The sequence below is a fragment of the Lipophrys pholis genome, assembly GCF_963383615.2.
Source record: "Lipophrys pholis genome assembly, chromosome: 2".
Taxonomy (NCBI): domain Eukaryota; kingdom Metazoa; phylum Chordata; class Actinopteri; order Blenniiformes; family Blenniidae; genus Lipophrys; species Lipophrys pholis.
Genome location: NC_137636.1, coordinates 4,711,957 through 4,738,062, shown reverse-complemented (window position 1 = coordinate 4,738,062; position 26,106 = coordinate 4,711,957). Strand labels below are relative to the sequence as shown.

Below are 26,106 nucleotides of genomic sequence, written 5' to 3'. Positions count from 1 at the left end.
ATTATCCGAGATGAATTGTTTGTGTTTTCCAACAAAATTATCAAAAGTTTATTGTCGTGGAGGACTGAGATAACCAAAACAGAGTCACACAAACAGACATGGGAGTAGTTCAGCCTTAAATAAATAACAACCAACGTGTGCTGGAATCCTCGGGACGCGTCAGTAAATGTTTGTTTTCTCGGTCTTACCTTGATGATGTGGTGAGCTGCTCTGTAGGCTCCGGACCCCTTCAGCTTCAGGCCGGGGGCGTGTTCACCTGTCTCGTACCCCTCCACGGCGACGGACTGAAAACCACGACGCCGACAATCACACTCGCGTGACGGGAGAGGCTAAACGGGACGGCGCTCCTCACTCACCCACGGGTTGTTGAAGGTGATCCAGTATTTGACTCGGTTTCCGAAGCGCTCGAAGCACAAGTTGGCGAAGTCGTTGAAGTGGTTGACCATGCTGGCGTTCTGCCAGCCGCCATATTTCTCCTGCAACACCTTGAGGAGCAGCAGGGAGAAGAAGCTTGCGTCAGTCACCCAAACCTCAGCTGGTGTTTGTGGTTCTGATTCTCCTTTCTTGGATTGTCTCTGTTGTTTCCTGTGTCTGATTGTCGTCTGCGGCCTGATTGATTCCACCTGTTCACAGTTACCTTACGTCTAAGTTTAATCTGTGTCTCACTTTATTTTGGACCAGTTTATCTGTCAGGATCTGTAATTTTAAATTTTAGAAATGTTTTCCATGCTGGAACTTTTTGAAAATGCTCCGCGGACTCCGTCGTCTTTCCATACGAATGTCAGACAAGTTTTATTGTTAATGTTTGTAACGTATTGTTTCTCTGATCACATTGATTGAAGGAGAAATATGGAGCTCCGCAGAGCTTACACAATTTTTTACTGACGTCTGAAGGTAAAACTGAAAAATTAAACATAAATTCTTGCATGTGTCACTTATATGATGTTTTCATAATTGCAGGGCAGATATTGTGGTGATTTATGGACTTTCTGAATTATGCTGCTGGATTGTACAGAACATTGTTTTTATTGACGTATACGCAAGTAAATTTCTTGTTCAGGCAGCTGCCTCATTAATATACAGTTTATTACCATGATCATATTTAATTATTCTGTTTATGGAATGAACATTTCAGTGGAATTCATCTTAGCCTGTATTTCAGTCATGTTTCAGACTCTATTCTCAGAAGAGAATATGATTTTTTTTTTAAGTGGGTGGTGGTATGTTGGAATCTGGACGGTGTGAGAGGGGGGAAATCGAACCCCCAACCCCAGGATGGGAGGCCGATCTTCTCTATCACCTTGAAAGAGATTCAAAGAAGAGCGAGTGAAGGTCACCTGGGGTAAATCCCAGTGGTACAGCGTGACGATGGGCGTGACCTTGTTGTCCAGGAGCATGTTGATCAGGTCGTCGTAATATTTGATGCCTTTCTCGTTGATTTGTTCGCCTGCGGGAGAGAAACACGAAGCAAAACCTGAACACGCTGAGGAGATAGAACGTGACGCTCATGCCAGAGCTTTTGGACTAACTGTATAAAGAGTGACTCGCTGCACCATCTGCTGGTACAAAGAGGTAATGCAGGATTGCTCCAGCTCACTGGTTAGTTTGAATTCAGTAGATTTCTTTGCAACGTTATGATAGATTACATGCTGTACCTTTATGAGGTGGACATTTTTAAAGCAGTGACACAAAGATAGGATTTTTAAAAAAAAAGTTAGATTATGTGAAAGGTTACCTGAAAAAAAAAAGAAGGAGTAAAAAGTTGGAAATAAAGTTAAACTATCATAACTAATGTGAATGTGACCTTTTATCTCTTTTACAGATGTGAAGTTGATCATTAATGCAGTTATTAGAACTTGATGTTTCCTAAAAATCAACGAAACAGCAGCTGTCTGACAAAGCTCACAATAGGTTTTCTACTGTCACCATGGCAACTGATTGATAACTAAGTTCAAAGTGCTAAAGTTTTAGGAATGTAATCAGCGAGAGACTCACAGTCTTATTATTGTTACCGTGACAACAAAACTCTGGTCCTCCTACATCCTGCGGGGTTTAGAAAGCCTGGACTCATGCCATGTCACTTTTTATGTGATCAAATTATTAAATTAAAAAATAAACGTTTTCTTACTTTTCAGTCCAGTGGGTAAAATCCTCGGCCAGGAGATGGAGAAACGATAATGATTCAACTTCATGTCCTTCATCAGGGTCACGTCGTCCTTCGAGACAAACAGCAGGGAAGCAGATTTATTTTTTGGAACCATTTCCAGCCTCGTGCTTCATGTGATGCAGCTTAACTTGGCACAACTCAAGAAGCTAAGAGAGATTAGTAAGAGCAAATTACATTAACCTGCTGGTAATTTCACATATATGACTGATAGAGTCAAATAAATGTCATTATAAAGCCTGAAATGTCCTAATTCAGTAAAGATGAATGAACACGTAATGGTAGGGAGGCTAGTAAGACTGTTTACATGTGTCCATATCATATTCAGATTGTGTTACAACCCCGATGTCACTTCTACTAAATGGCCTAGCGCACAGTCATGAGTCGTCCAGCTGCCACTGGACGGATCTTCTGCCCGGGCCCACTTTAAGACAAGTCTCTGCAGACCTCCATGTTCTTTTCCATAGTTTGTTTAGAAAGTTGGAAACACTGTATAACTTAGACTGGAGCATCCTCTGAAATGAAAACATGGCGCACACTGATGCCTGTTCACGCCGGTCTTTAGGGTTCGCCATTTGTGGTCGGATCACCCAAAAGTGTCCGTGAGAAAGCAGGTTTGAGGTTCGCTCTTCTTCTCACCTTGAATTTGTAGTAGCCCTCACAGGAGAAGTCCCCGGTGTCGTTCAGGAAGATTTTCCCTTTCCTGTGGGCGAAGGCGTCCCAGATGCTCGACCCTTTCCCGTCGGTGTTCCAGGCTCCTTCCGTCTGATAGGCCGAGCTGCCGGCTCCCCATGAGAAACCTGCACAAATAATCCACACTCTAATCTCACAGCAAGGTCACGGTTAGTGGGAGGAAGATGACCTATAATCTGGTTGTCAGCTGGTCCAGGTGTGGGAACAGGTCCTGGACCAGATCCTAGACTGGACCCACCTGATCTGAGCCGATCAGTAGATGAATGGATGAATGAGTAAAGTGTTGTTGGAGAGAGACGTCTCCCGTCCCGGTCTCTGGACCTTCACTACCTCTGGTAGAGTCTGCTGTACCTGTTGGGAAGGTGCTATAGTAGAAGGACGTCCTATCGTTCTTGGTCCAGTCGAAGTCTTGGCCGGCCGAGACACACAGCAGCAGTGTGAGTACGAAACCCCAGCTCAGCATCCCCCTCTGCACCGTCATCGTCCCCATCATCTTCAGTTACACCTGCAGAGCACAGACAGTCAGACGGGGCTCAGAGACTCAGGGGGGGGGTCATCACATGTTCACCCAGCAGCTCCGTGGCAGGTCCCCAACCTGCAGCAGATCACCTGCAGCTTCATTTCAGCCAGCTATGGGACACACTGACACAAAAGGCTATGAGAGACAGGAAGTAGGCCAGCTTGTCCAGCGCGCTCAAGAGGAGAGACATGTCAGGCTACCCGGGGCGTCTCCGTGCTGTGGAAGTTAGTCTGAATGTGGCGGGCCGATATTTTCCTGCTTCCAGCCTCACTCCGGAGTCACATGAACACGTCTGACCTGCTGATTTGCCTCCAAAGAGCAGGAAACATCTCCCAGCTTCTGCCGCTGCCTCGCACTCTCCACACACCGGCTCCACTGCCACTGTCCACCAAACAAAACCCGCAGAGGCATCCAGGGCTCGTCCTGCCATTCATCTGCCCACACACACACACACACACACACACACACACACACACACACACACACACACACACACACACACACACACACACACACACACACACACACACACACACACACACACACACTCTGAATGCCCCTGCATTGGGAGGCAGTGAAGTGTGAGGGTGAATTTGCTGGGGCAAACACATCTTTTGGAAAAAGGTGGGATTTTGACACCGTAAGCAAAGTGAATGTCAGAGCAGTTTGTGTGGATTCAGACTGTTTCACAGCGACACTGTGGGCAGAGCAGCAGAGCAGCAGCCAGCCCTCCACTGATATGATCGATTAATCGCAGAAAACTCACCCGCGGTAACGTCTTGTAATGGTTTCTTTACCAGGTAAATTGTTACTGGTCGGTTTGGGAAACATGGAGAAACATTCTTTACCCGTTTTATACATTTAAAAATTCAGTCATTCAGAGAAAAATCTGCTCATTATCAGCAGTTGATGAGAAGCAAAATGTTCCTCGAATCAATCCCTGTGGTACACCACATTTTACATATTCTGCACTTAAAGCAGTTTTTTTGTTGTTGTTATCACATATATAGACACATTTCAGTTATTTTACCACGAGTAAATCATTGTAAATCAAAATTTGTAGGGATGAACATGTCTTAAAGAGTCTTAAAGTATTTGTTGATTGTTGCCATATTTCCTATAAAACTGTTTTAATTAAAGATTTTGGTCTTGCCCCCGGCTGGCTCAGTTGGCAGAGCATGAGACAATCTCAAGGTAGAGGGTTCATGTCCCACGCCGGGTGCCACCTTCCCGTGGGCTCACCACCTGCAGGAAAGGTTCTGAATCACTGCAATGTGATCTGGGTGACGGTGCTCAGACTGCCACCCTCGCAACCCGGAAACGGATAAGCGGGAGAAAATGGATGGATTTTGGTCTTTTTTTTTACAATTGTCTGACTTTGTAAACATCAAAACACAAAAATAAACCCAACATATTTTTTTTTAAAAACCTTTTCAACACAAGTTGGTATTTTTCTTTAAGTATTAATCACGATGGTCCCAGAACCAATCCCTTTGGAACATCACTTGACACATCAAATGTATTTGAAGCACAAAAACAATTTCTCATTACTGATGTGACATATTTGTTTTAATTTTAAGGTAAATTTGCAATTTTATCAACATTTTTCAGAGCAATTACAAAAATAAACACCAACGCAGGTCAATTTATAACAAACAGGAACTCGGCTGATTAAAGACAAAACATTTCATGTGTTTACAACAGTGTGTTGCATCATTACAGCTCATTCACTCACTCAGCACATGTTCAACTGATAACACCCTGTTTCCACTTCTTCATATCTGTTGAATATCTACGAACACTTAACATAAAATCAGCTCGGTGGAACATCGGAGGTTCTTGAGATGTTATCCACTGTTAATCATTCAGTTAAACAACAAAATAAAGTTCCCACTGTAGGTTCAAGTGGAGAGCAGCAGCCACACATTCATCCACTCACCATGTGTGTGATGGTGCCTCCTGGTGGACCAAAATATATTGAACATTTACCAGAAAATGTAACTATGAATTGCCACTGTAATGTATATTTAGGCCCCAATTTCAAGTGAAAAAAACTAAAATTTTGTTACATTTTGTGTGTTTATATGGCAACGGTGATCGGACCGACTGAAAATTTTACTTTTAACATGGTTTTAGGCAGAAATTGGTGTTTTGGGTGTCCATCCCAAAAATCTTGGCGTCCAAAGTTTAAGAAGGCCTTAGAATGTCACAATTAAATTGGTAAGGGAATAAGCATGATTGCCAATACTTATATCAAAATAAACATTTTCATAACAAAGTATTATCAAATATAAATTACTTTTTTTTTTCAATGGAAAAACGTGAATGACGTTCAGATATCCAAACGTCTCAACATTTTGAAAATTTTAAGTTAGATAGACCATAGGTCCATAGAATTAATACCACCTGTGTGGATTCCGCAGGTATAATTTCTCAGCATCTTGGGGAGGAAATTCTTCCTCACTGCTTCAGCATTTGAAAGCATCAGGAAGAGTCAGGGAATTATGAACCAATCAGAGGCTGCCTTTCAAAAGGTATAGTCTACATGATACCAACTGACCAATCACGTTGCTCGTTACTGGGTGTAATACAAAACCGGAAATCAGTTGCGATTTGTGTAATGAAGCCGATAATTTGCTTTATTTCGGCGAAAAACAATGAATTCAGGCAAAATTTGACGGTCAAAAGTAGTAATGGCCATTATACACATACAGTATTTTAGACAGCTTTGAGCAACCCGTCTGCTATTTTTTCGGCCATCTTTTCCAAAAATTGACCGACCAAATGACGGCTGGACGGCTCACTGCCTAAAACTGCTCCCAGTCTATATTCTCCTGGGACTAGGTAGTTTTATAGTAGACAGTCACTGTAATAACAATCCAACCTGGTCGTCTGTCCATACGAATGTTCCTGTCCATTGTTAATGTTTATAGCGTTTTGCTCTCTACACGCATGTGTGTCCATAAACAAAGAACAGTGTCAACTAGTGACCAAACATGAAATTACATCGTTTTTCAGAGTTTCTGCCGTTGCCATGGAAACGCACATTGTTTTCACAACATTGCAATGTAAACACACGAAACATTTCTGAAATGACAACACAAAAACGTGTTTTCACTTGAAGCACTATCGTGTCACGGGTCCTGACTATCAGAGGACAGTCGGAGCAGATCATCAATCATCAGGGTTTTAGAATGTCTTGGTTTGGATCAGATGAAACAGTCGTAGCTGACGTGAAGTGAACGGCCCGGTTCACGGAGGTGAAACTGCTGTTTGTCACTGTTGTCGGCTCAGCTCCTGTCGGGGTCACGACCTCCTGTTGTGAATGCAGCGGGCCGCACAATGCCTGAATGCCAGCATTGTCACGGGGAGCATTGTCCTCGCCACAAACCGCTGAAGTGCTGAGAGCGGAAAGTGTTGGCACTGCACTCTGTGTTTACACCTTTACATGTCAGGTGCGTGTGTGTGTCTATGTGTTTGTATGTTGCAGCTGTTACCTGTGTGTAGGTGTGTGTGTGTGTGCGCACACACCTACATGATAGTGTGTTTAGCATATCAATGGTGTTCTGGTGGCCGAAGCCCTCTGAGCTTTCCAGTACCTGTGGGCTCACCTGCACTCGCCGTATTTAAGCCGCCTTCTCGTGGCCTCGCAGAGCTGACATGAACATCTTTACTAAGGTCCCAGGATTAGCCCAACAAACCAGGTAGGTCTGAAGCAGGCGCTCCGAGCTCCTGCAGCAGAGTGGAGGGGTCGGAGGGGTGGAGGGTGGAGGGTGGAGAGCTGGAGGGGTGGAGGGGGGGGTGGTTCTTATCATCTCTGGAAGACCCAAAAAAAAAAACTAATCACCTGGAGACAGATGTTTCAATCTCGTTCATCCTGTTGCATGAAGTCTGAAATGGGCAGTGTGTGTGTGTGTGTGTGTGTGTGTGTGGTAATCCTGAATGTAATATTGTCCTCCCTCCACAGCAAGCTGGGGTCTGTGCTCCAACGTGCCTTCTACGGGTCCAGTGGGAGGGTGAGAACAATCAAAGTTACTGATTACAGTCACAAGTTACTGATTTAAAAACAAGTTACTTTACAGTGGCGTTGCCTCAGTGGTTACCGCAGCTCCGAGAACGAGCATCTAAGTGCTATTTGAGCATGCTAATGCTAATCACAGCTCCTGTGGATGCAGGCTAACATTACACACAGTGGGACATTTTTCATGTTGCTCTTTATGAGTGACAACAGCATCAGATAATGCTAATTCTCAATCTAACAGACAGTTCCGAGAGCTGTTAAGGAAGAAACACTAACTTAGAACAGAGAGGGACAACGCCTGTGAGTAATGCTCGAGCTAAAGCATTCAGATAATGCTCAGTGCTAACGGTTGACTCAGCAATTGGGACGTAAAGAATGTGACCGGACAGCTCTCGATAATGCTAATGCTAATGCGGACAAATGGCTCAACTGGCAGGACCACCTACAGAGATAGATTTTGTTAGGATTATCACAAAAGTTCAGTTGTGACCACTGTGACATCACTTCCTGTTTGACCTCAGGTGACCCTTTTCGAGCAGCGCAACTTCGCTGGCAGGCGGCTCGACTTGACGTCCGACTGCTCCCGGATCAGCGACAAGAACTTCCCCGAGAGATGTAACTCGGTGCAGGTGGAGAGCGGAGCGTAAGTCACCAACACTCGGTCCGACACGTCAACGGCTACACGCCCGAGAGCCACACGAGCGAGAAGAGACGTTAGAAAACAAGGCGGGGCCAGATTTGGGGCCCAAACACAGAAAAACGTCACAGTTTTTGTTTTGTTTTTTCAAATACCTGGGTACGTGTAAATGTGGTCTAAAATGAGAGGTTCTGTTTTTTTCGACTTCAGGCAGTTGTTTTCAATAATTCAATTCAATTCAACTTTATTTATATGGCACCAAATACAACACAGTCACTTCTCAGTGCTTTTTACAGAGAGTAAAACCCAACAGATCCTTCACAGTTCAGAATTTATCTGATTTATCTTCTCACAGAGCCGTTCAGGTCACTTCTGTCCGGGTTCAAATTTACCGTTTGAAATGATTTACTTGATCAGGCAACAAGTCATTCTCAAAAAAACGTTATCTTCACCTGAATACATATAAAAAACTACTTATAAAGTCAATATCGATTCACATCACGTTAACACGTATGAGAATAATGTCATGACTCCTGGTCTATGTTCTCCTGGGAGTCATCAGGCCAAGTTTCGTATTGTCCGTATACTGAGCATGTGCAGAACAACTCTTTAATACAGTTGTCATGCGCATGACTAAGAGCAGTATTTCGCAAAAGTTGTGTTTCCCCCCATTCACCGTCCTCGTCGATTCCTTGCAGATGGGTTGGATACGAACATGATAGTTTCCGGGGACGTCAGTACCTGTGGGACATGTCCGAGCGCGGGGAGTACAACTGCTATGACAAGTGGTGCGCTCAGGTGGACCACGTCTCCTCCGTCCGCTCCGTCAAACAGGTGAGACCCAACAGAGGAACGCCGACATGCAGCTGGACCCAAAGCAGATACAATGAAACACAGCAGAGACAACGAAACACAGCAGATACAACAGAGACACAGCAGATACAACGAAGCACAGCAGATACAACAGAGAAAGAGCAGAGACAACGAAACACAGCAGATACAACAGAGACACAGCAGAGACAACGAAACACAGCAGATACAACAAAACACAGCAGATACAACGAAACACAGCAGACAACAGAGACACAGCAGAGACAACGAAACACAGCAGATCTAACGAAACACAGCAGATACAACAGAGACACAGAAGATACAACAGACACAACAGATACAACGAAACACAGCAGATACAAAGACACACAGCAGTGACAATGAAACACAGCAGATACAACAGAGAGAGAGCAGAGACAATGAAACACAGCAGATACAACAGAGACACAGCAGATACAACGAAACACAGCAGATACAAAGACACACAGCAGTGACAACGAGACACAGCAGATACAACAGAGACAGAGCAGAGACAATGAAACACAGCAGATACAACGAAACACAGCAGATACAACAGAGACAGAGCAGATACAACAGAGAAAGAGCAGAGACAACAAAACACAGCAGATGCAACAGAGAAAGAGCAGAGACAACGAAACACAGCAGATGCAACAGAGAAAGAGCAGAGACAACGAAACACAGCAGATACAACGAAACACAGCAGATACATTGAAACACAGCAGATACAACAGAGAAAGAGCAGAGACAACGAAACACAGCGGATATAACGAAACACAGCAAATTCAACAGAGACACAGGCGATACAACGAAATACAGCAGATATAACAGAGACAGCAGATACAACAGAGACACAGCAGAGACAACGAAACACAGCAGAAACAACGAAACACAGATACAACAGACACACAAAGCACACATCAGTAACAGCAAACTACATGCAATACAACAAAATACACATCAGACACAACAACATACGCATCAGACACAATAAAAAATACATATCAGACACAAAAACCTTAATTATACACAACAAAACACATATCAGTATTCCCAGAAATTTACATAATCCTGGATTTGGAATTCTCAGTGTCGAGACAACTGGAACATTCATTAATTGAAAGTGAACTTGGGTATTTGAAGTTGTTATGAGTTTTTAACTTGAGGGGGCGGGGCTTTTCGAACTTCCGCTCTGTGGTTGAACATCTCAGATTTCTAAGTTGTAAGGACGATAAAAGTGAGCGAAAGTGGAGCTCCAGGTCTACGAATCAGAGGGAGAAGGAAGGAAATGTTTCAGGACATTGTTCAACAAAAATAAATGTGCTGACTCATCAGGAATGAGCCAATGTTTCTTCATCAGCATCTCGTTTTTACGCGTTACTTCTTTCAGGACAACAATCCCGCCCGAGCTCAGCTGTTCGAGCGCGCCGGATTCTCCGGAAAGAAGATGGAGATCCAAGACGACATTCCCAACCTGATGAGCCGCTACAGCCTGAACAGAGTGGCCTCCATCCGCGTGCAGGGAGGAGCGTGAGTTAATCCCACAAATGAATCCGGCTAGTTAATCTGAAGGGTTTATCCAATCCAGTCTATTAACGCTTAGTTTTAAAAAATGTATTTAAAAAAAATATTCAGAAGCATCACAAATATATATAAAAAAAATACATTTGACGTGTAAAAATTGTATTATTATTGATAGAATGTTAGAATTTGTATTCTATTAATTCAAAAATCACTGTGGAAAAACAGTGTAATGTAAACAATAATGAAACTTTTTTTTAAAGTTATTTTGATTTTGTTTGATTAAACGATTACTTTTTATGGATAAAAATGTAAACTAAAATCTATGGAAACAATGTAATGCTTGTGTATTGTATTTGACACAAAAACTTATTCATAAAATAAACAAAATTAATAAAAAATACAATTAATACAATAAAAATAAATACAAAAGACAAACTTTACCATTCATTTACACTAACACCAATGAATAAGTTAAATACAATAAACGAAACATCTATATTAATGATACTTTGATAAATAAATCAACATGGGAAATACTGTAGAATCAGTTCTGTGTTTGAATGAGCTGTCCTGACCTCTGACCTCTGACCTCAGGTGGGTTGTGTACCAGGAGCCAAACTACAGAGGACCTCACTATGTGCTGGAGAAACGGGACTTTAACAACTTTTCGGACTGGGGCAGTCAGAGCAGCACGGTGGGCTCCATGCGCCGCGTCCGCTTCAGCTAGCCGCCGCTAACACACGTTAGCTTCAGCTAGCCGCCGCTAACACGTCAGCTCCAAAGAACAACAAAACTATTTTGGTAATAAAGTGCTGAAAGACAAATGTGTCCACTCGTTGTTCCTCACAATCGCACTATTATTGTAGCATTAGCATTAAGTGTCAGTTAGTGGGATGAAGAAAGTCTATAATCTGGACGTTATCCACTAACGTCCAGATTATAGACTTTCTTCAAAATGTTACATAATCTGGACGTCAGGGTTTCTTCAAGAAACATATTGATGAACTAAGGACAAGATGCAGCAACAAACCAGCTGAGATAATCGACCAACATGCATACAGCTCTTAGAAAAGAGCTTACCACTATTCAAACATCCCAATGCTAACCACAGCTAAGGTAGTAATACAGGCTAATGCTAATGCTACTTCCAGTGGGACAACTTTCATGTTGTCAGAAGTAGATTCAGGATTAATGGGGCGCCTCCTCTAGTAAATAGTTCAATGAAATATTATATTAAAAGGTTCAGCTCATGCTAATGCTGCCGCTAACAGTTAGCCCCTAAAAGTGTGGCTAACAGCCTTTTTGGCATTCATATGCATTTAAAATCAGTTTTATTTTGTCTTGACACTGCAAAACATTTTCATTTGCAAACATTTTTAAAAAAACAAGGTTTTCTGAAGTTCAAGATTGAATTTTCCCCGACTAATTTCATCAAGATGAGCTTTTATACACACAAAACGCGTTTGTGGAACGTCCTCTGAAATATAAGGAGAAAACAAGCTCAGGAAACAAAGAGTCACAAAGAAACTTTATATAGTTTTCAAGTATTCAAAACTGTTAAATAAGTACAAGATGTGTTCACATGATTTACATATTGGACAATATACGCACTGCCCACTTTGAATTCTCTTTACACGTTTCCCGCTAACCCACGCAACACGCTAACATGTCCGCTAACTATTCACATTGGGTTCAGTTTGTTTGTTTGTTTCCTGTTTTTTTTTTTTTCCTTTTCTTTTTTTTTAGCTTTTTTTCTTTTTCTTGTTGGAAATGGTGACAAAGAGCACACAGACGGGTACACCTGGAAGAGATTACAGCGTGGGATGGAGATGTCCGATGAGCTGCTGGTGATGTGAATGGCATCAACACAAAGAGAAGAGGGAGACGTTCAGTCTCAGCTGATCCCTCCACAGGAGAAGTGACGTACAGAAGGAACCCGCAGCTTCCTGCTTCTAGTCCGACAGATTTTGGTCTATGTGTCTCTTTTAAGGCACCTGGATAGACTCACCGAGCTCCTGGAGAGAAGCAGGACGAGTTCATCCGAGGAGGGGTGGGTGGGACTGGGGGGTGGGTGGGGGTGAGAAGTGGCAAGGGTGAAGGAAACGAGCAGGAAGCCGGTTGTTCTGTACATCACCTCCGGGGAGGAAATGCATAAAGGTCTCCTCAGACCAGCACGTGTGCCATGTTACCGCCATTAGATCTTTGCGCTGTGTAAACAGACGTGTCCGAGCTTCTGCGACATTAACGCGAGTCAAATTATCTCAAACAATTTCAAGTGTGGTGTTCCTCAGGGATCAATTCTGGGACCCTTAAAGTTCTCATTAGCCATAACAACTTGTAGACTTTATGGATAAATTGACATTGCTCATTCAGTATCTTTATAAACTCATGATTATAATGCTGCAGATCACGTTAATTTGATATTCAATGTTCCAAGCATTTATTGTGGGATCACTGTAGTTCTAATTTATGATGCTAAATCAGGCTGCAGCTTCAAATATTTGAATTTATCTCAAGACGATTCTGTGAGTGAATAGATTTAACTGTCAAAAGTTAAAAAAAATTTTTTTCATGTGCAAACAAAACTTACAAAGTGGTATAACAACAGAACTATGTCTGTAGATTTTCTGGACAAACAAGTAGTTTATAGAAGCCTCAGATTGAAAATTAAAAATTTACTGAAAAGATTTTTCCTCAAAAATGACCATCTCTTTAAATGGAACCACATTATTTGTTTCATCTTTGCATTTTGGCAACAGAAAATAAATATATCAGATTATCATAGTAAATGTGCTTGTAGGTTTGTAATGAAGGTTATTCAATGTGGTGTGCCACAGAGATCATTTCTGGGACCACAAACATGTTTACATCAGTAATTCATGTTCCCCCCCCTAAATCTGAAGAATGAATATTCTGACGAAATGGATTGGCTAAAAATATTTCAGAAAGAATGACGTCAATTAGGAAAAATTGGTTTTAATTTGTTGATCAACAAAAACATTAGCACTGTGTGCCCATGTAATTCTCTGAAAATGGTTTCAAATAGATCTAAAAGCAGAAAAATACTCGACAGAAAGTCACTGTGATATGTGGGGTTCCACTGGGATCTCACCTGGAGTCCTTAGAAATGTCATTATTAGTGACTCAGTGGATTATTTTCTGAATTGGTCAGTCAAGATTAGATCTTAAAATGTTCAGAAAATAAAATAAAAATTGAGTTACTCAAATCATGAATTGATCCCAAAATATCTTGTTTCCCTTGAAGGACAATCACGATGCAAAAAACAAACAAACTTTATCATCACTAGTGGGGGGAAGGGGCAGAACGCCCACGGGCCACATTATTAGAAACGGTTGTATAATCTGAGTCTGAAGGTACCGACAGCTGTTCAATAAAGCTGGAACTTCAACTGGACTGTTGAAGAGAAGTGTAACAAAAATTCTGAGAGGATGATTCCTTAAATGGATGATTTCCTGGATCAACTGATTATTCCCTAGATAAATGGATTATTATATAAATGAATGAATTAGTGGTTTAAATGAATCAACCTTAAAGTGTTTGGTTTGAGACGTGTCGACAGATTCTCATACTGTGTTTATCTTCAGTTCAGGCTGCTTTTTTTTTTTTTTTTTTGCAGTTGACTTTACAAAAATAGAAGCTTCTCTGTTCATTGCAATCCAGTTGGAATAAACTGTAAAATAAAATAAAGAAGATATTTGAGGATGATCTGAAGATAAATTGAACATCACGTGCTGTTTTTGGTTGAATGTCGCATTTCCTGATATTTAAAAAAATAAAGTCAGTAAAAAGCTTGTTGTGCTAGAATTTGCTGTTAATCTGACTGATCTGGTGAACCTTGGTGGTCTGCACGTCAGAACTCTGCTGTACTTTGAACTGACTTTGTCACTTTGCTTTCACTTATTCAATGATACGTTGGACTCCACAGGTGTGCCTAATAAAGTGGCCAGGTGAGCGGACTGACGGGTTAAAAGAGGTGAAGGTGAAGCTTCTCGTCTGTTTACACGCCGACCGTTCAGAAGAAGACCTGGTGTGCTTTAACGTGTCGCAGGTCAGCAGCAGGTATTTACATGAGAAGAGCTGCGACCGGCCCTCCGTCAGGTCGGCAAGGAAACAACATGGCACCCGCCTGTGTGACGTTCTAATGCCTCAGAACCTCCTCACAACTTACAAACAAAAATAAAAATAAAAAAAACCTGCCTATGAGACAGAGTGACTGCACCATACTGTACACTTTCTACAATATCCATGTCCATAATGAATAGAACAAGTGCATTCACATAAAGGAGGAGTTCAGCTTCAACCATGTCTGGCTCTTCACTTGGGACTGGGACACGGCGCCCCCTGCTGGATATGGTCTGCGGAACGCTGCTCTGGCCGGCTTTAATCCCACAAAACACCAGAAAAGAACAGAAAACTGGAGGGAATTTGAACATCTGAAAACAAACTGCTCGTTAATGCTTTGAATTAAACAAAGAGAAACTGAAACGGCTCCACTCACTGCTGATTGGCTGCCTGGATTCAACCGCCCATATAAGGGCATCAGGCTGTTTCCAGAAACAGCTTTAATTAAATTTAAACAAGAGAAAATTAAGAAAGCAGAAATGAAGAGTGACGGGACAAAGCAGCCAATCAGACAGTGATGGAGGCGGGACTTTCTCCAACAGAAACAAAAACTATTCAAGAGGAAAAATTTAAGAATTTTAAATCTCACTAAGAAATGAACTATATATATTCTAATATTCAGTTTTCTGTTCTTTTTTTTTGGTTTTACTGTTTTAGGCCAAATAAACATATTTAAACAGAAAATCCAGAGGAAAACATTTCCAGGGAAAATTTTAAACGTTAAAGGTCTTTAAACCTTTAGGGTGCAGTAAACATTATTATCAATTGAAAGCGTCGAAAACAAGCTTGACAGAAGCATTAAGATGTTGTAGAGAAATTGACAGTTGCAGTGCTGGAGAACCACTTTGCACCAGCAGATGTGCGGTGACTTCCTACACCTCTGCTGCCACCCAGTGGACAAACATGACTTTTACCTTGAAATCTGAGCCGACCTGAGAGGCGTCACACGGACCGACGCTTTGCCCAACTGAAGAGCAGACTTTTGTGAGAGGTGAACAGCGCCCTCTAGTAACGTTCTGCCTGCGTTTTTTCCCTCCTTTTTAAATTACTTCTTTTACATCAACACAACAGTTGATCCGCAATGATTTTTATTTACAGGTGGAAGCTAGCCGGCTTCACGCGTTGAGCCTCAGCGACTGATCCTCTCTCCTCCTGGAGGAGATATCGATGTCTATCGAGTCTTTGCCCACGATGAGTCGCAGCCGCTTCGCCGGAGGAAGTGGAATGAAATCGTCCTCGAACTCATTGTCGAAGTAGTCATCGTCCTCGTCCTCATCCTCATCCTCGTCGTCCTCTTCCTCGTCCTCCTCATCCGAAGACGGCTCCGCCAGCACCTTCTGGGTCCGGTGGCCCCCGTTGCGGGCCTCCAGGCTGGGAGCCACGTCCCCGTTGTAGGGGGACAGGTGGTCGGCCTTGGTCTGCCTGCGGGCGTCGTCCTCCCTCTTCAGCTGGATCTTCAGCTTGGTGGCGCTACCGTGCACGGCGGGTGTGAAGCCATTGTTCAGCTTGGCGATGTAGGAGCTGCCTTTGTCCTTGTCGTGGTCTTTGCTGAACTTGATGCTGATCTTGCTGGACGAAGCGGTGTTGACGGTGGCGGCTGACAGGTGGGAGGAGGAGCCCACAGTGTCGTTGGGGTCGTTGGTCTTGCTGCTGCTGCTGTCCCGGCGCCGCCGCAGCGTCAGTTTAGGGATTCCCGTGTTGTTCTCCAGGATGAGCTGAGCGTCGTACCGCGTGATGCGCCGCTTCTTCTTCACCTTGTCCTGCGACCGGCAGCTGCTCTTCGTCTTGTCCCGGCGCAGCGACTTGCTGCCGTTGGCGAGGCCGTTGCAGTCCCTGTGCCGGTCGGCGAAGCTCAGCAGCATGTTGCTGCAGTCCGAGAAGCTAGCGGCTTGTCCAGCCGTCACCGGCAGGAACGGCTCGCCATACAAATCCTCGCGTTTAATCGTCCGGTCGGTTCTGAGCCGCGTCAGCCGCTTCCGCTGTGCCCGCGAGGACCTCCGGGCATAGCTGGCGTCTAAAGCCGGTGCCTCCAGCCCCACGCTGTGGCGGAGGTATTCGTCCATGTCAGCGGGCTCTGTTTTGATGACCACGCCGCCGGGGACAGGGTTCAGGCCGTCCAGCGCCCGCGGTTCCAGCTTGACGCTGGCCGCTGTGTCCTGGGCCTGGAGCAGTGTCCTGGTGGACCTGCGAGTTCTGTAGGTGGAGCAGCCACCGCCCTCGCCGCCCTGCGGCGCCACCAGGCTCTCGTTCTCCTTGGCGGCATGGCGGGTGACACAGCCCCGCGGTCCCGGCGGCAGCTGCACTCCGTCCTTCTCCTTTTTGACGGCGAGGCCTTTACAGTGCGACACCTTGGAGTCCCTGAGACCCAGCTGACAAGCCTCGCCTCGGGGCGGCGGTGCACCCTTAGGCTCCGCCCCCCTCCTGCGGCTCCGCAGCTGGACTTTGCTTAGTGAAGGCTTGGATTGGGATTTTAGTCTCTTTGGTACCCTGTTATTGTTTACGCGACCTTGTTTTGAACATGAGGTAGAAAGCGCTCGAGACGCAGTCGGTCTGCTTTGAGTCCTGTTTTTATACTTCAGGCCAGACGACGAAGACGAGGACGAACTTCTTTTTCTGGCAGCTGCAGGAGTAGATACAAACACACAGTGACACAGGTTACGACAAAACACAAAATACAAATAACAAATGGCAACGGTTTCCTAGTCTTTAAAAATAGTTTGTTTGTTTTTCTAAATCCAGTGCCAAGAATTTAAAACGAATTCTTAAAGCGCCCTTGCAGGATTCTGAAGCAAACTGCACCAAAGTGTCTGGAAAACCCATTTCCTGTGTGTTGAACTGAGATGAAGAGTCTCTTACATTGATGTGTTTTTGGCATTTCCTGAGAGTCGACGTCGGTGTGCGAGCCGACAGAGTGACTGTCTGAGCTGCGGTTCCCCTCTCCGAGCTTCTTCAGCCTGTTCAGACGTTTGTCCGTCTCCCTCAAACCATACTTGCTGTTGATCACCGGCACTTCCACCGGGAGCCCAGCTTTGGACTTGAAGGCTCCGGTTCCCCGTCTGAACCACACAGAGAACCCAGTTACTGTGCAGTTATTACAGTTCGATAATTATTTTAATATTCAATCTTCAATAACGGAACAAATCAATAATAAAAATGTTAGTAAAGTTGCAGTAAAGGGTTTTTCTTCTACAGACCTTTCACACGTGTAGCATTCACAAAACTCATTGCTTTCCCCGAAGAAGCCATCTCCATAGTAGCAGGAGATTTCCTCTCCTGGCTCAATGTCCCTCAGCACCTTGACGCAGGCCGTGTCCCGTCCAGTCGAGACGAACTGGACATTCAAGAACAGGTTGGTTACTTCCGAGCACAAAGTCCAGAAAATAGTGAGAATCAAACATTCAACAGTTCGTACCTTACAGTTCGGCCGGCAGTCTGGAAGAGAACACGGCACATGGTTAGAAAACAGTGACAGCAAGTCATGATGAGTACCACCGAGTTAAAGTCAGAGTCTTATTGAGTCAAGTTGGGTCACAGCGCGTTAAACCAGTCATATTGAGTCACACCGAGTTAAACTAGAGTAACAACAAGTCAATCCAGAGGCACGGCGAGTCACACCAAGTTAAAGCCAGTCATGTTGAGTCAAGCTGGATCACACCAAGTTAAGGGAGTCACAGAGTAAAACCAAGTCACACCAGAGTCACAGTGAGTTAAACCAGAGTCAGAGTCACAGCGAGTAAAAACAGAGTCACAGCGAGCTAAACCAGAGTCACAGCGAGTTAAACCAGAGTCACCGCGAGCTAAACCAGAATCACAGGGAGCTAAACCAGAGTCCCGCCGATTGTTGGTACCGTGGTTGATGAATGCGGCCGGGCCGAGCCACAGCTGTGCACAGTTCTTGCGGGTGGAGTACATGACGCTGAAATCATTCTCGCCGTGTCGGAGCAGCATGTTCTCTTCACTCTCCGACAGCTCAGCGATGCAGCCCACCAGGTACTCAATCTTATCGTTCCTCTTCCTGCAAACAGAGAGATATCTGTGTCAGCACGCTGCCTCCTGATGGTGGATTCCTGCTGCAGCACTCACCATGTCACATTCATACTTCTTGTTTGCACTTACCATTCCTTCGTGGCCACGATTTTGGCTCCGTTCTGCTCGGATGAATACCGATTGCAGGGGAGGATCTCGAAGCCGCTGTCTGTCGCGAACATCCGCAAGTACACAAACACCTGAAACAGAGTGTGTGGGGGGGGGGGGGGGTTATTCCTCTGAACACCAAGGTGAAGTCTGGGCTGAGGAGGGCGGCAGCGTGCTTACGTGCTGCTTGAAGAGCTTCTCCTGAGCCTTGGTCTTGTGGAGGAAGAGATTTCTGGACCAGTCACCGGTCGTCAGAGCTCGGAAAGCTTTCTCCAAGTTGTCGTGTTTCTTGAAGCGCTCGATGATATCCTTAAGCTCCTCCTGCCGGCCTTTGATTGGTCGAAATCTGACCAAAGAATTGGATATGTTTTTTTTCTTTTTACATGTTTAAGGCCTCGTTTACATGACAACGTTTCAAGTTAGAGCACATTATTTTTGCGTTTTCCTTTTAGAAAAGTTTCACATTTACACTGCAACGTTCAGAAAACAATGTAGTTAGGATGCCTGGCCATGAGTTGGCACTATTAGTTGTTTTTGCAATAAAGCCACACACACACGTGCATGCAGAGAACAACACATTATGAACATTAACAATGGGAATACACGGACATTCGTATGGACAGGCGACCAAGTTGGATTGTTATTATGGTCAACTATAAAGAAGAACAGGAACTTGGTAGAATGCAACGCTAACGCCACATTTGTCACCGTGGAAACCAATGGATTACAAGGTTATTTTATCCACGACAGCACTACATCCATCATTTGTCATGGTTCATGCCATCACTGTTTGACACAGATGTACACACATTTTACAATCTCTGTGTGACTCCCCCTGACTTTTGGCCCCCAACCAGGATAATGACGTCACTGAATCATGTGGCATGTCGGAGGATAAGGAATTTGTGACCTTGACCTTGAACTCAATTGCACTCAAAATTTGATGGAACCATCCTTGGATAAAGACAAACCATCCCTGAACATGTCATGTTGTCATGTCAACATGCCAGGGCAATAGTTTTTGCGAAAAGTTGGTAAAATACATAAATACATGCAAACCAATAAATAAATAAATACAGTCGGACAAAAGCATAATCTTCGCCCCAACTGTAGTTGGTGAAGGTAACTACAAGTTCCAAGAGAATATGGACTGGGAGTCACGACACTCTTGAGGCAAACATTGTTCTTATTTTCCATCTACTGAGCATGTGCAGAACAACTGTTTACTATGGCAATGGTGCACATGACCAATAGCAGCAAGGAGACAGCCCCGAGTGTTTCCAAAAAGTCTAGTTTCACTTAACATCACCGCTGTGTAACCGGGCCCCGAAGGAGTGTCGTGACAATCAAATCGTGAAGAGTTAACATGAACACTGTACATTTTTTGCTTATGTTGGGCCGAAAGGCTGTGATGACCCAAACAGATAGGAGATGAACCTCCTTCAGTACATCCTTGTGGGTCTTTCATGTCAGACTACATTTCTTTGGAAAGAATAAGAGTTGCTATTAATGATCAAAAGGAGCTCTTTACAGCGAAGTTCGGCAAGGTGTTGGAGTACCTAGGAATTCAGAGCGTAACTACTTGAAATTTTGAGTTCATTTTGAATTTTGAGTTCACTGCTGTAGATTTAATTTGAATATTCAGTTAATCTATATTTGTACTGTATTGGACGGTTATAATTTTGAAAATATTCAATAAAACGAATGTTCAACATGGACTCTGATCGCACTATAAACAGCTAAAGCACGTCCTCGTCACACTGTAATACAGTCAGTCTTATCAGACAGAAGTTTTTACATGATGCTGCTTTAATCAGATTACCTACAGTTCATGTTACTGCTGCTGACGCTTCTATCATCATCTCTGGATTCAAAAAACACCTTTAACTGATCTGATCTGTGTGTACGCTGCTGGGTCGATAAAGTAGTGTACAGTGTTGTATAAATAAAGTTGCTGCTCACCTGGTGTTCATCTTGTGGGTCTGGAAGCCCAGGTAGGGGTCCAGGATGAGGCTGGTGGTCAGGTCGTCGTTCTCACACAGCTCCTTGGCGGTCATCCCCGAGGACGGTACGTATCTCCGCTCGGCTTCCAGGGTGGCTGCGCTGAACCCTGAAAACACACGTGTTACCAAGGTTAGCGTGCTCGGCAGAGGCCCCACGGCGGCGCCCTGCCGTGATTGGACCAGCACTCACTGCGGCTACATCTCCGGGTCCTGGGGTGGCTCTTGCTGTGGCGCAGCGACGCACGCTGAGGCTGCTGGGAGCGGGTCTGGCTCTGGCTCACCGGCTGCTCGCCAGGCAGCTTGTTTCCGTGTCGTCTGCCATTTAACACCATGTTCTTGGATTCGCCCAGCCACTTCATACCCACAATCCCCCTGGACCAGGTGCATTTAGTCTCCTAGGTGAAGAAACGTTCTCGAGGGGGGAAGACGGGGTCTGAAGGTGGAACCTGCAGATGAGCACAGACCACATAAGCAAAGGCTATTTGTAGCCTTGAACACCTCCGATAATATGGACGACACGGCGCAAGAACCTAGCTTGTAGCTCGCCGCTACAGTCTGCTGGCTTCACCTGAAGCTAAAATTCAGTCTCCAGTGATCTCTGTGACCAACTGCTCATTATGAGGAAACTAAATACTATCGTCAAGTTTCCTGTAGTTTCGACCGGTCCTTCACCACCTAGAATTATGGTGGTGAATTACTTCACAGCACGTACAACCTCGATCCAGAACTTCCAGGGTGAAGGGACTGAGTCGACACTCCGCACTGCTCTATGTACTGTCGCTGCAGTAGTAGATATCAGCCTTAATAGAGATTAAATTTGACTAAAAGCCTTTATGTAAATATCAAAGGTGTCTCAATTGTAGCTCCTCAGATGTGACAACAGAACAAAGTGAAACTCCCCTCAATAAAACATTTCCTGATATCAAACTGAATTTATTTCAGACATGTTGCACCAACACAGCAAACGGACAAGCTTCAGCTACAGGCTAATGGAAACGATATGAACGGCAAACTGAGGGACGAATGAAACCGGCAATTTCTGACCGTGTCAAGTAAATAACTCATCATCTTTTCAGCTTCTTATTCCTGCTATACACTCTACAATTTTAACGATCTTAGAAGTTTACTGCTAACCACACTGCACGACATGAATCTAATGAACTTAGGGCACCACAGAAAGTTTGCTGTGCGGCGATCGTACACTGAAAACGCAAGTTGAATTGCAACCTACGATGTACACGAGTCAACATGACCGCACAAGAACAAAACATCGTAGGGGTGTGCCCTCCATTCACAAAAAAGAAACAAGCTAAACATGCGCAGAGCCCTCACCCTGGTGGCTTTTATGTTGGGAGAGAAATGCCCCCAAATTTTATGTTCACATCCGACATACCTTTTTTGACACGTTTTGCAATTTTAGCTGTAAAACATCTATATGGGTTCAGCGTCATATCATACTACATTTCTATTGGTTAGGTAGGTCGCTGCAGCAGTTATCATTGCCCCAAATTTCTGACACTCAGAATTTTATTGCATCTTGTCTTTGGTTGCAAGGCCATGACAATGGCCGTCCCTGAACTGGTCTCACAGCGCGACGTGGGACCATCGCTTCCAGGTATCGCCACAATACTCTCAGGATTGTTATCTTTCGGCTGGGATGGGCGAAAATCGTACAGAGTGTAGCTGGCAGTAAAGCTCTAACAGACAGTTAGGCCTGTCATGATAACAAATGTTGCTGGAAGATAAATTGTCCCAGAAATGATTGCGATGAATGATAATATTGCCGTTTTGATACCATTTTTCCACTAATATATTAATAATGGTATAATAATGCATATATACCCTTTTAAAGAGAAATAAACTTTTATTTCTTAAGAATCTTTAAAATTTGAATTGTATTATGAAAAAAGACATTGTAAATATCCAAAATAAATCATCAAAACAACCTCTCTCTCCTCTAGCTAACAACTGTCAGAAAAATACAATGCACAACCACATAACACAAGTAGTCAGATAGCTAACCAAGCTTGCCTTGCTGAGGCTAAGGTGACATCATTTTCCCTGAGACACGGTGTCCACTTCCTGTCTGAGAAGATAACACAGCTCAAACCTTTGCTTCAGGTCACTTATTGACGCTTTAAATGATTCAGGAGGTTTTTGAAAAGCCTGAATTCCCGCTGCACTAACAATGCTAAATGCTGACCTCCAGAGTCCTGCAGGGCGCAAAGAGCCTTCAACTCCAGCAGACTAAAAAAATCAGATAAAGATGATGAAGATTGAGATTAAAGACTTCTAATGGACCTTAATGATAATGTAATCTATGACATTAATTCTAGATTTAAATTTTCAAAGTGCTAAAATGTCAACAAATAGTAATAAAAACCAATAAAACCACAATAATCTGGATGTTAGTAGAGGAAGATGCTCTATAATATGAAAGAGCTGTGATAAACCACCAACATGCAGACTAAGCTATTAGAAAGAGAAGCTCACTGCTAATTAAAGACGTCTCCATCAAAGTGACTGAAACTGTCCACAATTGTGATTTTATAAGTAATCAGTTAGTAGAATGTTACCAGCAAGAGTAGTTGCATTACAGTAACAGAGTACTTTATAATGGTGGTCTGAAAAGAAGAGCAACACTCCAACCTTTTTATCCACACACACACACACACACACACACACACACACACACACACACACACACACACACACACACACACACACACACACAAGTATAAAGTTAACTGAAGTATGCCATAAAATATCCAAAGTGATGGAAACACACCAAAATCCCACAGATTTTGTTTTATATTACTTAGAAAAAAAACAACACTGAATCTGACTTTCTGTTTTCATTGTCTACAGATCTGCACTCCAGTGTTGCGGGTCAAGCCCTCTAAATTTTTTTTCTTTTTTTCTTACATTTTTCATTGCTAAAAAAGGTAGCAGGTATGATCACCTGCTCAATAAAGAGTTCAACTCTCCCGACATCCTTATGGAAAATATAATATTTTAATGAAGCTATAAAATGATGACTTTTACTCCCGAATACTCAGGGAGTGTGTGTATCACAGCAGCATCAGTGGTGACAGGTGGTGTTTACACCTGAACTCAATGTGAATCTATCCCGCAGCGCCACTTACTGGTAACCCTGAGTACTGCAAAACACACACACACACACCCTGCCTCATTGTTTGCCCCCACACAGAGAGCCTGTTAGCATGGAGCTAACAAGCCTGTACTGCACTAAAGTCAGACTCTGATTTGACAGTTAAAGGGAAAGTTGAGCGGAGAATCAACAGTTTATCAGCAACATCTCAAAGTTAATATCCTCAGATAAATATTTCCTATCTTCTTCCTCCTCGTTACAGTGCAGAAAAAAAATGTTTTTTACCTGTTGGTTTAAGGTTAGTTTAAGACTAGTTTGAGTACTTGGGAACAATCCATTCATCTGGACAGGTTTTACAGGACAACCACACACACTCACATCCACACCAAGGGGCGATTTAGGGTCACTCATTAATCTCGCATGTATGTTTTTGGACTGCCCCCCCACACACACACACAACCGGAAAGAACAAGACCCAGACGGGATTTGAACCCACAACCAACCCACTGTGAGGCTTAGAGTCTACCAAGCAGAGTCTGACTTCAGCGGCAGAGAGGGAGTCGTCCGAGCCGAGCCGAGCCGAGCCACACACACACACACACACACACACACACACACACACACACACACACACACACACACACACCACAACAACAAAGCAACAGAAACACCCATACAGATCCGGCACGTACACACACAGCTAACGTGACCGTTCACCGACACCAGCTCCCACATCCTCTGCTGTACCGTACAGTCAGAACCCCCCCCCCCCACACACACACACACACAAATCCGACACACACACACAAAGAGAGAGAAACGGCCCGTTTTAAACGCGTCTGCTCGACTTTCCAGCACGAAGCATCAGCTCAGTGTGTGTGTGTATGTGTGTGCGTGTGTGTGTGATTAGCATCAAAGTTGAGTCCAGTAGCAGCATGCTAACTCAGTGCATCTCCTGTCAGACAGTAAACATCACAAACAGACACAAACTGCCTCCCAGGAGTCACCGTGGGGTTTTAAAATGTGTAAATGTGAGAATAAAGCAGCCGGCTGGAGCAGCTCTCATGCCCCACCGACCACCTGCACACAGCTGCTAGCGCAGGCCAACACACACCGCCTAAGCCTCGGCTGCTCGACGGGAGCCCCCCTCCCGGTTAGCTCCGCCGGCTAACTGCGGCCGGTTCCCGGCGGGGGTTTAGAGCGAGTTACCAGGTGTAACAGATTCCGCCGGGATGAGCCGGGGAGGGCAGCCGGAGCACAGAGCGGCCCCGGTGGGGAGAGCTGTGTGGGAGCTGACGGCTAATAGCTAACAGACAGCAGCGTCTGAGCCGAGTGACGGTTAAATGTCCCGACAACAGCGACACAACAAATACACAAACCCCGCCACACTCACCGGGGGACGCCGACACACCGCGACACGCCGCTCCGCCACACTACATCCACGGCTGGCTGCGAACCCGGGGCGGAATTATCACCGCAAACTCATTTTTTAAAGAAATTAACATTAAAATTCAAGATGGCGGCCCAGCACAGGGCAGAGAGAGAGAAAGGCGCAGCACGGCCTTCCGACAGAAAGTAGTCCCACCGACGCGCCTCCGCTACCCTCCGCCAGGGTATTGATGAGCGGCAGCGCCTCCAAAACCCAAGAAACACCACAAAACTGAACCACACTGAACACTTTTCAAATCTGTTTCGAGGAACAATGTTGAACATGTCGATGTGGGTTGATGGCAGCGATTGTCGGATGTATACAAAAGTAGTGCTGCATAAACAAACCTCTTTACGCTTCCTAAAGAATCCGTCAGACAGAGCTGGTGCCCTTTAACGGGAACCACGGGAGGAACCATGGGTGGAACCAGGGAACAACCATGGGTGGAATGACAGAAGGGACAACAGGTGGAACCATAGGAGGAACTATGATGGGACCCTTAGGGGAACCACAGATGGAACAATGGGTAGAACCACACGAGGAACAATTGGTGGAACCATGGGTGGAATGATTGGAGGAACCTTAGGTGGAACCACCATTAGAACCATCTGAAGAACCACAGGAGGAACTATGGGTGGAATCATGATCGAACCACAGAAGGAACTACATATGGAACCTTAGGAAGAATCATGGGAGGAACCATAGAAGTCCCACACTTGGCATCATGGGGGAAATTCAGGAGGAAGCATGAGGAGGAATCACAAGAGAGTAATGGGAAGAATCATGGGAGAACCATAGGAAGATCCACAGGACCACCGGAAACTGACAGAAATACAACAGGAAACATAGAAGTACCACAGGAAGCTCGATAGGGAA

At 44.4% G+C, this 26,106-nt stretch overlaps 3 protein-coding genes across 4 annotated transcripts in view; 1 reads left to right on the top strand and 2 right to left on the bottom strand.

Annotated features, from left to right (window-relative positions):
- lctla (lactase-like a) overlaps window positions 1-3,296 on the bottom strand; it is a gene marked incomplete at its 3' end in the record, with an annotated part of 9,557 nt that extends 6,261 nt beyond the window's left edge. Inside the window, exons 1-6 of the mRNA XM_080458672.1 lie at window positions 3,209-3,296; window positions 2,804-2,964; window positions 2,129-2,216; window positions 1,338-1,447; window positions 357-485; window positions 189-284 (exon numbers count right to left, since the gene is read on the bottom strand). Of these exons, the coding sequence (XP_080314798.1) occupies window positions 189-284; window positions 357-485; window positions 1,338-1,447; window positions 2,129-2,201 (408 nt within the window). The 5' untranslated portion in view covers window positions 2,202-2,216; window positions 2,804-2,964; window positions 3,209-3,296. The remainder of the gene's footprint in view (window positions 1-188; window positions 285-356; window positions 486-1,337; window positions 1,448-2,128; window positions 2,217-2,803; window positions 2,965-3,208) is intronic.
- A 4,621-nt stretch (window positions 3,297-7,917) lies between these two features.
- Window positions 7,918-11,223, top strand: crybgx (crystallin beta gamma X). Its single transcript, XM_080493504.1, has 4 exons — window positions 7,918-8,041; window positions 8,734-8,869; window positions 10,275-10,414; window positions 11,003-11,223. The coding sequence occupies exons 2-4, from the start codon at window positions 8,786-8,788 to the stop codon at window positions 11,133-11,135; spliced, it is 357 nt and encodes a 118-aa protein (XP_080349630.1). The 5' UTR covers window positions 7,918-8,041; window positions 8,734-8,785; the 3' UTR covers window positions 11,136-11,223.
- A 2,153-nt stretch (window positions 11,224-13,376) lies between these two features.
- Window positions 13,377-25,365, bottom strand: kmt5b (lysine methyltransferase 5B). Of its 2 annotated transcripts, XM_080458336.1 has the most exons (10): window positions 25,195-25,365; window positions 20,880-21,135; window positions 20,649-20,796; window positions 18,867-19,032; window positions 18,669-18,778; window positions 18,401-18,567; window positions 17,965-17,984; window positions 17,747-17,883; window positions 17,409-17,608; window positions 13,377-17,172 (listed from the first exon to the last, which is right to left on the bottom strand). In XM_080458336.1, the coding sequence occupies exons 2-10, from the start codon at window positions 21,046-21,048 to the stop codon at window positions 15,668-15,670; spliced, it is 2,622 nt and encodes an 873-aa protein (XP_080314462.1). In that variant the 5' UTR covers window positions 21,049-21,135; window positions 25,195-25,365; the 3' UTR covers window positions 13,377-15,667. The 2 variants fall into 2 exon arrangements, with proteins under 2 accessions (XP_080314462.1, XP_080314463.1); XM_080458337.1 differs by lacking the exon at window positions 20,880-21,135 and having other exon boundaries at window positions 25,195-25,313.
- Between the last annotated feature and the right edge of the window lie 741 nt (window positions 25,366-26,106).

Excerpts from the sequence above, each read along its gene's own strand:
- crybgx (XM_080493504.1), top strand. The coding sequence starts at position 8,786 with ATGTCCGAGCGCGGGGAGTACAACTGCTATGACAAGTGGTGCGCTCAG. Across the intron at positions 8,870-10,274 it reads CCGTCCGCTCCGTCAAACAG|GACAACAATCCCGCCCGAGC; the intron begins GTGAGACCCAAC and ends TACTTCTTTCAG. Across the intron at positions 10,415-11,002 it reads ATCCGCGTGCAGGGAGGAGC|GTGGGTTGTGTACCAGGAGC; the intron begins GTGAGTTAATCC and ends CTCTGACCTCAG.
- kmt5b (XM_080458336.1), bottom strand. The coding sequence starts at position 21,048 with ATGAAGTGGCTGGGCGAATCCAAGAACATGGTGTTAAATGGCAGACGA. Across the intron at positions 20,797-20,879 it reads GACCCGGAGATGTAGCCGCA|GGTTCAGCGCAGCCACCCTG; the intron begins GTGAGTGCTGGT and ends GTGTGTTTTCAG. Across the intron at positions 18,779-18,866 it reads AGAAGCTCTTCAAGCAGCAC|GTGTTTGTGTACTTGCGGAT; the intron begins GTAAGCACGCTG and ends ACTCTGTTTCAG.